At 35.1% G+C, this 13,636-nt stretch overlaps 1 protein-coding gene across 1 annotated transcript; it reads left to right on the top strand.

Annotated features, from left to right (window-relative positions):
* The first annotated feature begins 21 nt into the window (after positions 1-21).
* On the top strand, positions 22-5,914 carry qrsl1 (glutaminyl-tRNA amidotransferase subunit QRSL1). The gene is made up of 11 exons (XM_028438752.1): positions 22-151; positions 1,247-1,406; positions 1,533-1,631; positions 1,710-1,806; positions 2,381-2,542; positions 2,613-2,788; positions 2,869-2,981; positions 3,917-4,109; positions 4,185-4,302; positions 4,376-4,581; positions 5,589-5,914. The coding sequence occupies exons 1-11, from the start codon at positions 128-130 to the stop codon at positions 5,804-5,806; spliced, it is 1,566 nt and encodes a 521-aa protein (XP_028294553.1). The 5' UTR covers positions 22-127; the 3' UTR covers positions 5,807-5,914.
* The last annotated feature ends 7,722 nt before the right edge of the window (positions 5,915-13,636 follow it).

Here is a 13,636-nt window from a genome sequence, read left to right as displayed (position 1 = left end):
GTTTCCACCAATCAGAGCGCGGAATACTCAGTCTGTGTCCAATCACAGGCAGCGATGTTCGGTAGGGGTGGGCACCAGGAAGACGTCGTTCAGCTTCTGTAACGATTTCTGAAGGTTGACCGTAAACATGCTGAGTTTGACGATAAAAGAGGTCAGTACGAGTATTTGATGATGTTTTTTAGGTTTGTGTTGCAGAAATGTAATTATTGGTTGCAAATAAGCTACACGTTAACCAACATATCAGGAACAGACTGAAAGCTGTGGCTTTCCTGCTACATTAAACTCTAAGAAACTCCAGATTCAGCCTTTATTTTACTTCATCTGCTAAGCCTTTATTTTGTATGCTCGGTTGAAAATATGCAAGTACACTTTAATTTTACTGTTAAACAAGCCTCGAATGATTAAAGGCGTGTTTTTGAAATGCCGGTAAGGTGTGCTGTGGTATCTGCTCCAACACGTTAGCAAAAATAAATAAAAATAACACATTGTAGAGAAAAAAAAAAACTGAAAGCCTTTACTGCAAAAAGATGCGAACTACAATTAAATTTTAATGTAGTGTGCTCTACAGCTGAGACAGTTACTTTTCATAACAAAGATTGTCAGCATTGTTTTATAAACTAATCAGAAATATTGTTTTTAACAGGAGCTTTAAAAGCAACCTTTTCAGCGCTAAACTTGTTTAAAGCCTGAAAAATGTCTTACATTTTAATTTGACCTGATACCCAACTTATATTACAGAAGGCTGTGGCTATTCATACGGAATAGGTGCACCACGTGACTTAAAGTTCACTTTTATTTTACCTCATATTTATTTTTAGCGACCCCACTAACCCTTTTTTTTTTTCCCCTAACCCTAAACTAGGAAATACCCTAAAATGTTATTTTTTTTGTATATGTACTTTTAAAGGTGGAATTTGCTGTGTTAAATATGTTTAAATGAAAATGATATATATGACAAAAGCGAGATTCGAATCAACTTTAGCAGAAGGAAGGATCCTTGAGGGCGGCGCCTTAGAAAAGGTTCGGAAAACGTACGTTTTCGTAAACAATAATCCTGGGGTCTATTGATACTTTTCCGTATGAATAGACACTTCGATTACGGAAACATCTCACTCAACTGAAATACAAATATACGTATACTAAAGTGATATTTATCATTTAAAGTGTTTTAGCTTGTGAAAATGCTGGGGCAACTATTTTGGAAGACCACAAAAAGGAAAGTTTATAGTTTATGGTCTGTTTCTAGGTGTCTTTGGCTCTCAGGGAGGGAAGGATCTCCCCCACAGAACTCTGCAAGAAGTGTTTGAATCGCATCAAAAAAATGCATCATCTCAACGCATACATCACCGTGACAGAGGAGACGGCTCTGCAGCAGGCTCAGCAAGCAGAGGACAGACTACAGAGAGGTACACACACACACACACACACACACACACACACACACACACACACACACACACACACACACACACTGATGTGATCATGTTTACGTTGCTGAGCTGCAGATAGAACCTTTTTAATGTCATCTTCAGGTGTCCCTAAAGGTCCTCTGGATGGAGTTCCTTTCGCTATTAAGGATAACTTCTGCACAGCGAACATTAAGACCACGTGTGCATCCAATATGTTAAAAGGTCCGTGTGCAGCACCTGCGTGAACACCTTCCATTCTGTGTGAGTCTGTAATAATAAACAACCATTACATTCTTCTAGACTACACCCCACCTTTCAACGCTACAGTGGTTCAGAAGCTTCTGGATCAAGGCGGCGTACTGGTGGGAAAAACCAACTTGGACGAGTTTGCAATGGGGTAAGCAGGATGCTATTGAACTGTTGTTTATAATGTAGGATGAAATGTAAACTGTATAGTAACATGAATCTGTTACGCACGCACAATATTTTATTTTAATAACATGTATCTTACAAATACTCAAAATGTCTCCAAAACACACAAATAGACAACATTAACGCATAAAATGACTCCAAAAACACAAATATACGACGACAATAAAGAACAAAGTGACTCTAAAAACACAGGAATAGACGACAATAAAGCACAAAGTGGCTCAAAAACACACACAAATACGTCGACAACGATAAAGCACAAAATGACTCCAAACACACACAAATACACAACAACAATAAAGCACAAAATGACTCCAAAAACACACAAATACACAACAACAATAAAGCACAAAATGGTTCCAAAAACACACACAAATAAATGACAATAAAGCACAAAATGATTCCAAAAACACATATAAAATGTGATCCTCATCATATGTGTGGCCCTGCTGTGTTTAAAGTTCCTCCACAGTTGCTGTTCACATCACAGTTAAACGGTTGTGCATTCTTATCATTTATTGTGCGTGTTTTCCTCTCAGGTCGGGCAGTATTGACGGGGTTTTCGGACCAGTGAAGAATCCCTGGAGTTTCGCCGCTCCCTACAGAGAGCTCACAGGCGCGTCGCCAGACTCCGACTGGGTTATCACTGGAGGAAGTTCAGGTGGAAGCGCTGCAGCGGTGGCGTCCCTCAGCAGCTTCCTGTGAGTCCACGTTGCAAACAGACTCCAGCTGCTGTTTACAGATGCTCACCATGTGTTCATTCTCCGGCAGCGCGTTGGGCTCTGACACGGGAGGCTCCACCCGTAACCCTGGAGCTCTGTGTGGAGTCGTGGCTTTAAAGCCCACTTACGGTCTGCTGTCCAGACACGGACTGATCCCTCTGGTCAACTCCATGGATGTGCCTGGAATAATGACACGCTGCGTCAGTGATGCAGCCATGGTTTTAGGTTGGTCTGATTATTTCAACGACTACAGTGTGAAAACAAACTCAACCTGAACTGGTCCATGCTTTGGCTTTGTTACACAGACATCCTTAAAGGTCATGACATCAGAGACTCCACAACAGTCCACTCCCCTTCAACATCTGCAGAGTTTCCTGAAGACTTTGATGTCCAGAACATCCGTGTTGGCATTCCTAAGGTGAGTTTAGTGGAAATTCTCAGTAATCTAAAGGTAGTTGGGTAGGTTTTCTTTCTTCTTTTGTTGTCGTGTCCTGCTATCACTTCTAAGTCACCATTTTTATGAAATTCAATAAAGGTGGGATGATAAATCATCTGACAAGATATCACAATATTAAAAAAGTCATACACAAAAAACACACCTACTACTACACACCAGATTTTTATGATTTTTTTAAATGTACAGTTTATATATTTCTACTGAGTTGAAAAGGTCATGTCCAAAGTAAGTGTGTAAATATGTTTAGTGTTAAATAGATCCTCCACTGTTTATACAAATGTGGTCTAAAACCTTTGAAATGTACTTATTAGAAGATTTATGCCTAACAAAAGGCGTTATTTTGCACCGTATTTGTTTTATTACATTTTTAAAACGAGACTGCTTTACCGTTTTATAGTCTGCGTTCTGCCATTTTGAAAGATGACATCACACAGCCCCATTTGCCTGTAACGTAGTCCCATTTTTAATAGTTGTTAAAACAAATATGGTGCCAAAAATAAAGCGTTTTGTTAGCCATAGATGTTCTAATAGTACATTTCAGAGGTTTTAGGCCACATTTGTAAAAACAGTGGAGGATCCCTTTAAAGTCAAATAAAAGCACGGTTAGTTTTCCAACTGCAATTTTTTGGGTAGTTTTTTCCTATCCAAAAATATCATATTGTATGCTTATTGCCAGCCCATTATCGTCTATTATATCGTATTGTGATCTCAATGTATTGTCTCACCCCTAAAATTCAATGAGAATGGGTCATTTTTAGTTCCGTGCGAGCTTAACCCTGTTTGAGGAAGAGCACTGAACATTCTGTTTTCTGACTCTTTATATAACCATCAGCTTTGTGAATATGTGAATGAGCCGCCGACCTCTTCCATTCATTCTCTCGCTCCTTGTTTGTCAGGAGTACCACGCCCCGGGGCTGTCTGCACAGGCCGCTGCTCAGTGGAGTCGCGTCGCTGATCTGTTTGAGCGGGCGGGGGCTCGGGTGGAGCAGGTGTCGCTCCCTCACACCCAGTTCTCCATCGTGTGCTACTACGTCCTGTGCTGTGCTGAAGTCGCCTCCAACATGGCCCGTTTTGACGGGCTGGAGTACGGTACGAGCCGCGGTTCACGCGTGGCATTCAGCGGCTTCGTTTCACGGTTATGTTCATGTTCCTGATGTCTGGCAGGACATCGCAGTGAGACGGGCCACTCCACTGAAGTCCTGTACGCTTCCACGCGACACGAGGGCTTCAATGACGTGGTCAGAGGGAGGATTCTGTGTGGGAACTACTTCCTGTTGAAAAAGTAAGATTGAACTTATTCATTAAATATTTCCTCCTACTGTCAGATCAGTATTTAAACCATCCATCGTTTGCAGAAACTACGAGCACTACTTTTTGAAGGCTCAGCGAGTTCGCCGCCTGATAGCAGAAGACTTCAGACGCGTGTTCGACGCAGGCGTCGACGTCCTGCTGACCCCGACCACGCTGACCGACGCAGCCCGTTACCACGACTTTAAGAGCGAAAACAGCCAAGCTCGCAGCGTGCAGGAAGACTTGTTCACCCAACCCGTCAATCTAGCAGGTACGGAGAGTGATGCAAAGCAGCAGCTTAGAATGATCTGTGAGCGAGTGTCTCACACACACACACACACACACACACACACACACACGCACACACACACATAACAAAACCAATTAAAACAGATTTATGTCTTGCATCTTAAAGATTGCAGATTTAAAAATCCTCAGCTGAGCAAACATGCTGTGTGAATGAAGAAAAATCTCTTTTTAGCTTCCAACAATATTCAAACTTCAAATTTGTTGTCTTGTCATGAAAATTAGACTGTTTTTAGGTCAAATTTTTGTTACGGTTATTACATTTTAAGCTCATTAATGTTAAATCTGTAAACTAGTGATATAATTATGATATTTTGCCGTTAAGTATAGATTAAAAACTTACTGATACTAAAGTCAAGTGAAAAATGAATGTGTTTTATTGGAACAGAGCAGTCATCTTGGGAAAATACATCTTTATTATTTCCATAATAAACATAATAACCTGACTATAATGTCTATTGGGTTAGGGTTGCTGTCCTTCATGTTTAACATTTATTGCCATCAGAAGCATTGAACTCCATTATTTGTTAATAAAGTAATTAAAAAATGAATGTTTTCTACTTTGGTATCTTTACACTGATCCACAGCTGGTCTGTTACCTTATAATTATATTATACATGTTTTAAAGTTGCCAGGCAATGAAAATGACAGCAAAAAAAACTCAAAATATAAGGAAAATGTCAATGTGTTGCTTATTTTTTGCTCACATTTTGTTGTGTTGGTTTGTTGTTCAATAGCACTTCTTTATATTTTCTGCTCAAAGCGGACTACAGTTCCACTTTAATAAAAGGGAAGCCATTGTATGCACTATTACTTCCTATTTTTAGTGTTTCACATCCTCATCATCACAACATCCTTTAAACTAAAACCACAGTCGATTCAAAGAAACGTGTTTCCCCAGATCTGCAAATTAACATCTGAATAACTCGCAACATTTTCCCTGACCTCTCTCTGTTCTCTTTCTCATCACAGGTCTTCCTGCTGTTTGCGTGCCAACGGCATTATCAAAACGAGGCCTTCCCATTGGCCTGCAGCTAATAGGCCCCGCCTTCCAGGACAAAAAGCTGCTGGGTGTTGCGCGGTGGCTCGAGCAGAGGGTCGGATTTCCCTCCATCAGTGACTGTGAGGATTCCTTGGAAAGTCAAGATCAGACAGGAGAGATGAAACGAGAGTTTAACACAGCTGTGTGACCAGATCAGTGGAACTTACTGTATGCAGCTTTATTTATGACATCATCAGACCTCAAGCTTTCACTTGCTTTGTCTTTGGTTTGTAATTAAAGACTTGCTGGATTTGGAGGTTTCTAGTCATGTGTTAGACTCTCATTGTTTGTATTAAAACAGTAATAATTTTTAACTTTTCAAAGCAGTATGACAATAATAAGGAAAAAGAAGAAAACAATGTAATTTATCATTGAAGATTCACACAGGTTTTTTGAGTGGAGTTTAGTGGAGATAAGCCCTAAAAAAAAAACATGATCCTGAACTGGAATAAGCTGGTTAGAAGATTATTGAATAAAGATTTTGAATATATTTAGTAGAAAATATGTCTAAACCACAGGAAAGAAAAGCTCTAAACTTCCACATTGTAAGTAATATGTTATGTAATAATATCTGCAGTGAGGAGAGAGTGGGTAACAGCTTGATCACCCTGTAGCTGGCCACCTTTGATGAGGGTGTCGAGTGTTTAAAAGGCTGAAACATTCCCTGATTCAAAGCAACACTATTGAACATGCGTCCCAAATTTACATCCTTCCCACATCAGAAACACAGCTCCCACGCCAAACCTCATGTGACTACCAAAGGAAGGTTTACCATCACATCCCGTGTTTAATGATTCTGTATGGGAGCAGCTGTTTGTAAGCTTTTTGGACAGTTTTTCTCAGTCTTGAAGTGTGCTAAGAAAGGGAACCATTAGCCCAAAGAAATATGTTGGAAACCCCTTGTGTCAAATCAGGAATTTAGGATCATTTTAAAGTGCCCAAAGGAAGATAATCCAATGCATAAAAATCTACACACTCTGGACTGAAAACTACATGTTTATCCTGATGTAGCTCAACAGCTTCAATCCGCAGCATCTTTAATCTTACACAACTTTCTTACAGCTAAACATGAGCATCACTAAAGTATGAGAACTCTTCAGGAGGTCCATTCCAATCCGCGGTTGGAGTGTTTTCAGTCACACTTGATCCGGCTCCACGTCTCTGCAGGAGAGCATCTAAACTTGGTCCGTATTACGGATCACTGACTTAATCCGGATTATGTCATTTGACAATTTTCAAAGTACAAAGAAGAGATCTTCACCTCAAGCAACTGCTTTCTGCAGGAACTTGATGATTATGTAAAACTTGAATGATTGTCACACTTTCATGAGCTACTGACGAAAGCTTTGTGTCTCTTTATCACGAAAAGTGACAATGAGACGTATTACATTTTAAAACCACAGACAACTCGGAGTCTCTATTTTGGACTGTGGATCTGTGCAGGCCGGAATGAGACTGAGAAATACGATTAAAGTGGGAGCATCACCTTGACCTCACAGCTAGAAGTCCAGGGCATAAAAAAATCCCTGTGTCTGCACAAGTGCAAACATGTCTTTCCATTTTCTAAAACTGCTTATTTGGGTTTGTTTAAAAAAAGGTCAAAGCCTCTTCCAGTATATTCAGGGCACATTGCAGTTGCTTAGTGAGGCAATTCATTAAAAATGGAAAAATTTGGACTTTTTTTCTGAGATAAGGCTATCATAAAAGCCTTAAAACTAGTGCAAACATGATGTGCACACTTAAACTGGGATAAAAATGCAGTAAGGCCTCTCCGGTCCCTCTCTAAGGTTAGAGAGGGACCGGAGAAGGTCCCATTCCTCTCTCAAACACTCCCTCTATGTCTGCTTCTTCCCTTGTGTGTTTGCTCCTGTACCCCTTCTGGCTTTTGTCTTGCAGGTCCGTGGGATCCTTAGTGTGGAGTTACAGAGACTCAGCGGCTCTGTCTCCACCCTTTTCTCTGCACACACCCAACACAGCATAACGTGGATGGCTGTTCATCATAGGAATGGGATCCACACAAGGTTCCTGCTGCTTAACAGAAGGTTTTCCTTGCCGCCATGATGAATTCATGTTGGGTGTGGGATACATATGTATGTGTATATACGTATATATGCATATGTGTGTATCCATAAAATGAAGAGTCCGTCCTTAAGACTGCTCTACTGTAAAGTGTCTTGAGATACCATTGGTTATGATTTGGCGCTATACAAATAAAGATTGATTGATTGATTGATTGATTGATTGATTGAAAAATGAAAAAAGAAAAAAAGTGACAAACTATAAGGAATCAAAGGTAAGGCTATAAGGCATACAAATTGAATTATTTTTTCTGAGAAAAGGTTATCACAAGACCCTAAAATGTGTCTAAATATGATGTGCCAACTTAAACTTAAACTAACAAATATAATACACATACTTACAATTGGCTAAAAATACATTAAAGCACAAAAAATTAAAAATCTCCCAAAATCAGAGGTAAGGCTATAGTAAGGCAAATTTTTCAAAATTTTCAAAAAAATTGAGATACGACTCTCTTTACACCCTAAAAACTACTGCAAATATAATACACATAGTTACACTGGGCTAAATATGCATTAAGGTACAAAAAATGACAAAAATAAAAAATCTCCCAAAATCAGAAGTAAGGCTATAGCAAGGCATATTTTTCAAGAATTTAAAAAAAATCTAAATTGAGTTAAGGCCTTCGTTAGACCCTAAAAACTATTTCAAATACAATGCACATAGTTAAAATGGAATACAAAAGCGTTAAAGCACAAAAAATGAAATGAATAAAAACTTTCCAAAAATCAGAAGTAAGGCTATAGTAAGGTATACTTTTCAAAAATTTAAAAAAAATTGAGTTAAGGCCAGTGTAAGACCTTAAACACTACTGCAAATGTAATACATATACTTACAATGGGCTAAAAGAGCATTAAGGCACAAAAAATGACAAAAATATAAAAATAAAAAAAAATCATTCAAAACAGAGGTAAGGCCATAATGAGGCATATTTTGCAAAAGACCCTCAATTCACCTTAAAAACTATTGCAAATATAATGCACATACTTACATTGGGCAAAAAAATGCATTAAAGAACAAAAAATGACAAAAATAAAAAATCTCCCAAAATCAGAAGTAAGGCTATAGTAAGGCAAATTTTTCAAAAATTTCAAAATAAATAAATAATTGAGTTAAGGCCAAAAATCAGAAGTGAGGCTTAATTTTTAAGATTTTCCAAAAAAATTGAGATAACACCCTCATTACACCCTAAAAACTACTGTAAATGTAATGCACATACTTACAGCGGGCAAAAAATGCATTAAAGCACAAAAAATGACAAAAATAAAAAAAATTCCCAAAATCAGAAGTAAGGCATATTTTTCAAAAATTTCAAAAAAATAAAAACTTAGTTAAGGCCTTCATTAGACCCTAAACACTATTGCAAATATAATTCACATACTTACAATGGAATACAAAAGCATTTAAGCACAAAAAAATGAAAAATCTCCCAAAATCAGAAGTAAGGCTATAGTAAGGCATATTTTTCAAAAATTTCAAAAAAATAAAAATTGAGTTAAGGCCAGTGTAAGACCCTAAAAACTACTGTAAATATAATGCACATACTTACAATGGGCTAAAAATGCATTAAGGCACAAAAAATGACAAAAATAAAAAATCTCCCAAAATCAGAAGTAAGGCTATAGTCAAGGCATATTTTTCAAAAATTTCAAAAAAAATAAAAATTGAGTTAAGGCCTTCATTAGACCCTAAAAACTACTGTAAATATAATGCACATACTTACAATGGGCTAAAAATGCATTAAAGCACAAAAAATGACAAAAATAAAAAAATTTCCCAAAATCAGAAGTAAGGCATATTTTTCAAAAATTTCAAAAAAAATAAAAACTGAGTTAAGGCCTTCATTAGACCCTAAACAATATTGCAAATATAATTCACATACTTACAATGGAATACAAAAGCATTTAAGCACAAAAAAAATGAAAAATCTCCCAAAATCAGAAGTAAGGCTATAGTAAGGCATATTTTCCAAAAATTTCAAAAAATAAAAATTGAGTTAAGGCCTTCATTAGACCCTAAAAACTACTGCAAATATAATTCACATACTTACAATGGGTTAAAAATGCATTAAGGCACAAAAAATGACATAAACAAAAAATCTCCCAAAATCAGAAGTAAGGCTAGAGTAAGGCATATTTTTCAAAAATTTCAAAACAAATAAAAATTGAGTTAAGGCCTTCATTAGACCCTAAAAACTACTGCAAATATAATTCACATACTTACAATGGGCTAAAAATGCATTTAGGTACAAAAAATGACATAAACAAAAAATCTCCCAAAATCAGAAGTAAGGCTATAGTAAGACATATTTTTCAAAAATTTCAAAAAATCAAAATTGAGTTAAGGCCAGTGTAAGACCCTAAACACTACTGCAAATATATTGCACAAACTTACAATGGGCTAAAAATGCATTAAGGCACAAAAAATGACAAAAATAAAAAATCTCCCAAAATCAGAAGTAAGGCTATATTAAGGCAAATTTTTCAAAAATTTCAAAAATAAATAAATAATTGAGTTAAGGCGTTCATTAGACCCTAAAAACTACTGTAAATATAATGCACATACTTACAATGGGCTAAAAATACATTAACGCACAAAAAATGACAAAAATAAAAAATCTCCCAAAATCAGAAGTAAGGCATATTTTCCAAAAATTTCAAAAAATAAAAATTGAGTTAAGGCCTTCATTAGACCCTAAAAACTACTGCAAATACAATTCACATACTTACAATGGGCTAAAAATGCATTAAGGCACAAAAAATGACATAAATAACAAGTCTCCCAAAATCAGAAGTAAGGCTATAGTAAGGCATATTTTTCAAAAATTTAAAAAAAAATAAAAATTGAGTTAAGGCCTTCATTAGACCCTAAAAACAACTGCAAATATAATTCACATACTTACAATGGGCTAAAAATGCATTAAGGCCCAAAATTACAAAAATAAAATATCTCCTAAAATCATAAGTAAGGCTATAGTAAGGCATATTTTTCAAAAATTTCAAAAAATCAAAATTGAGTTAAGGCCAGTGTAAGACCCTAAACACTACTGCAAATATAATGCACATACTTACAATGGGCTAAAAATGCATTAAGGCACAAAAAATGACATAAATAAAAAGTCTCCCAAAATCAGAAGTAAGGCTATAGTAAGGCATATTTTTCAAAAATTTCAAAAAATCAAAATTGAGTTAAGGCCAGTTTAAGACCCTAAACACTACTGCAAATATAATGCACATACTTACAATGGGCTAAAAATGCATTAAGGCACAAAAAATGACATAAATAAAAAGTCTCCCAAAATCAGAAGTAAGGCTATAGTAAGGCATATTTTTCAAAAATTTCAAAAAAAATAAAATTTGACTTAAGGCCTTCATTAGACCCTAAAAACTACTGCAAATATAATGCACATACTTACAATGGGCTAAAAATGCATTAAGGCACAAAAAATGACATAAATAAAAAGTCTCCCAAAATCAGAAGTAAGGCTATAGTAAGGCATATTTTCCAAAAATTTCAAAAAATCAAAATTGAGTTAAGGCCAGTGTAAGACCCTAAACACTACTGCAAATATAATGCACATACTTACAATGGGCTAAAAATGCATTAAGGCACAAAAAATGACATAAATAAAAAGTCTCCCAAAATCAGAAGTAAGGCTATAGTAAGGCATATTTTTCAAAAATTTCAAAAAAAATAAAAATTGACTTAAGGCCTTCATTAGACCCTAAAAACTACTGCAAATATAATGCACATACTTACAATGGGCTAAAAATGCATTAAGGCACAAAAAATGACAAAAATAAAAAATCTCCCAAAATCAGAAGTAAGGCTATAGTAAGGCAAATTTTTCAAAAATTTCAAAAATAAATAAATAATTGAGTTAAGGCCTTCATTAGACCCTAAAAACTACTGTAAATATAATGCACATACTTACAATGGGCTAAAAATGCATTAACGCACAAAAAATGACATAAATAAAAAATCTACCAAAATCATAAGTAAGGCTATAGTAAGGCATATTTTTCAAAAATTTCAAAAAAAATAAAATTTGAGTTAAGGCCTTCATTAGACCCTACTTACAATGGGCTAAAAATGCATTAAGGCACAAAAAATGACATAAATAACAAGTCTCCCAAAATCAGAAGTAAGGCTATAGTAAGGCATATTTTTCAAAAATTTAAAAAAAAATAAAAATTGAGTTAAGGCCTTCATTAGACCCTAAAAACAACTGCAAATATAATTCACATACTTACAATGGGCTAAAAATGCATTAAGGCCCAAAATTACAAAAATAAAATATCTCCTAAAATCAGAAGTAAGGCTATAGTAAGGCATATTTTTCAAAAATTTCAAAAAATCAAAATTGAGTTAAGGCCAGTGTAAGACCCTAAACACTACTGCAAATATAATGCACATACTTACAATGGGCTAACAATGCATTAAGGCACAAAAAATGACATAAATAAAAAGTCTCCCAAAATCAGAAGTAAGGCTATAGTAAGGCATATTTTTCAAAAATTTCAAAAAATCAAAATTGAGTTAAGGCCAGTTTAAGACCCTAAACACTACTGCAAATATAATGCACATACTTACAATGGGCTAAAAATGCATTAAGGCACAAAAAATGACATAAATAAAAAGTCTCCCAAAATCAGAAGTAAGGCTATAGTAAGGCATATTTTTCAAAAATTTAAAAAAAAATAACAATTGAGTTAAGGCCTTCATTAGACCCTAAAAACTACTGCAAATATAATTCACATACTTACAATGGGCTAAAAATGCATTAAGGCACAAAAAATGACAAAAATAAAATATCTCGTAAAATCAGAAGTAAGGCTATAGTAAGGCAAATTTTTCAAAAATTTAAAAAAAAATAAATAATTGAGTTAAGGCCTTCATTAGACCCTAAAAACTACTGTGAATATAATGCACAAACTTACAATGGGCTAAAATTGCATTAGGCACCAAAAATGACAAAAATAAAAAATCTCCCAAAATCAGAAGTAAGGCTATAGTAAGGCATATTTTTCAAAAATTTCAAAAAAAATAAAAATTGAATTAAGGCCTTCATTGGACCCTAAAAACTACTGTAAATATAATGCACATTCTTACAATGGGCTAAAAATGCATTAAGGCACAAAAAATGACAAAAATAAAAAATCTCCCAAAATCAGAAGTAAGGCTATAGTAAGGCATATTTTTCAAAAATTTCAAAAAATCAAAATTGAGTTAAGGCCAGTGTAAGACCCTAAACACTACTGCAAATATAATGCACATACTTACAATGGGCTGAAAAAGCATTAAAGCACAAAAAATGACAAAATTAAAAAATATCCCAAAATCAGAAGTAAGGCTATAGTAAGGCAAATTTTTCAAAAATTTCAAAAAAAATAAATAATTGAGTTAAGGCCTTCACTAGACCCTAAAAACTACTGTAAATATAATGCACATACTTACAATAGGCTAAAAATGCATTAAGGCACAAAAAATGACATAAATAAAAAGTCTCCCAAAATCAGAAGTAAGGCTATAGTAAGGCAAATTTTTCAAAAATTTCAAAAAAAATAAAAATTGAGTTAAGGCCTTCATTAGACCCTAAAAACTACTGCAAATATAATTCACATACTTACAATGGGCTAAAAATGCATTAAGGCACAAAAAATGACAAAAATAAAATATCTCCTAAAATCAGAAGTAAGGCTATAGTAAGGCATATTTTTCAAAAATTTCAAAAAATCAAAATTGAGTTAAGGCCAGTGTAAGACCCTAAACACTACTGCAAATATAATGCACATACTTACAATGGGCTAAAAATGCATTAAGGCACAAAAAATGACAAAAATAAAAAGTCTCCCAAAATCAGAAGTAAGGCTATAGTAAGGCATATTTTTCAAAAATT

The sequence above is a fragment of the Gouania willdenowi genome, chromosome 22 (genome assembly GCF_900634775.1).
Source record: "Gouania willdenowi chromosome 22, fGouWil2.1, whole genome shotgun sequence".
Classification (NCBI taxonomy): domain Eukaryota; kingdom Metazoa; phylum Chordata; class Actinopteri; order Blenniiformes; family Gobiesocidae; genus Gouania; species Gouania willdenowi.
This window is presented reverse-complemented; position numbering and strand designations above follow the sequence as displayed.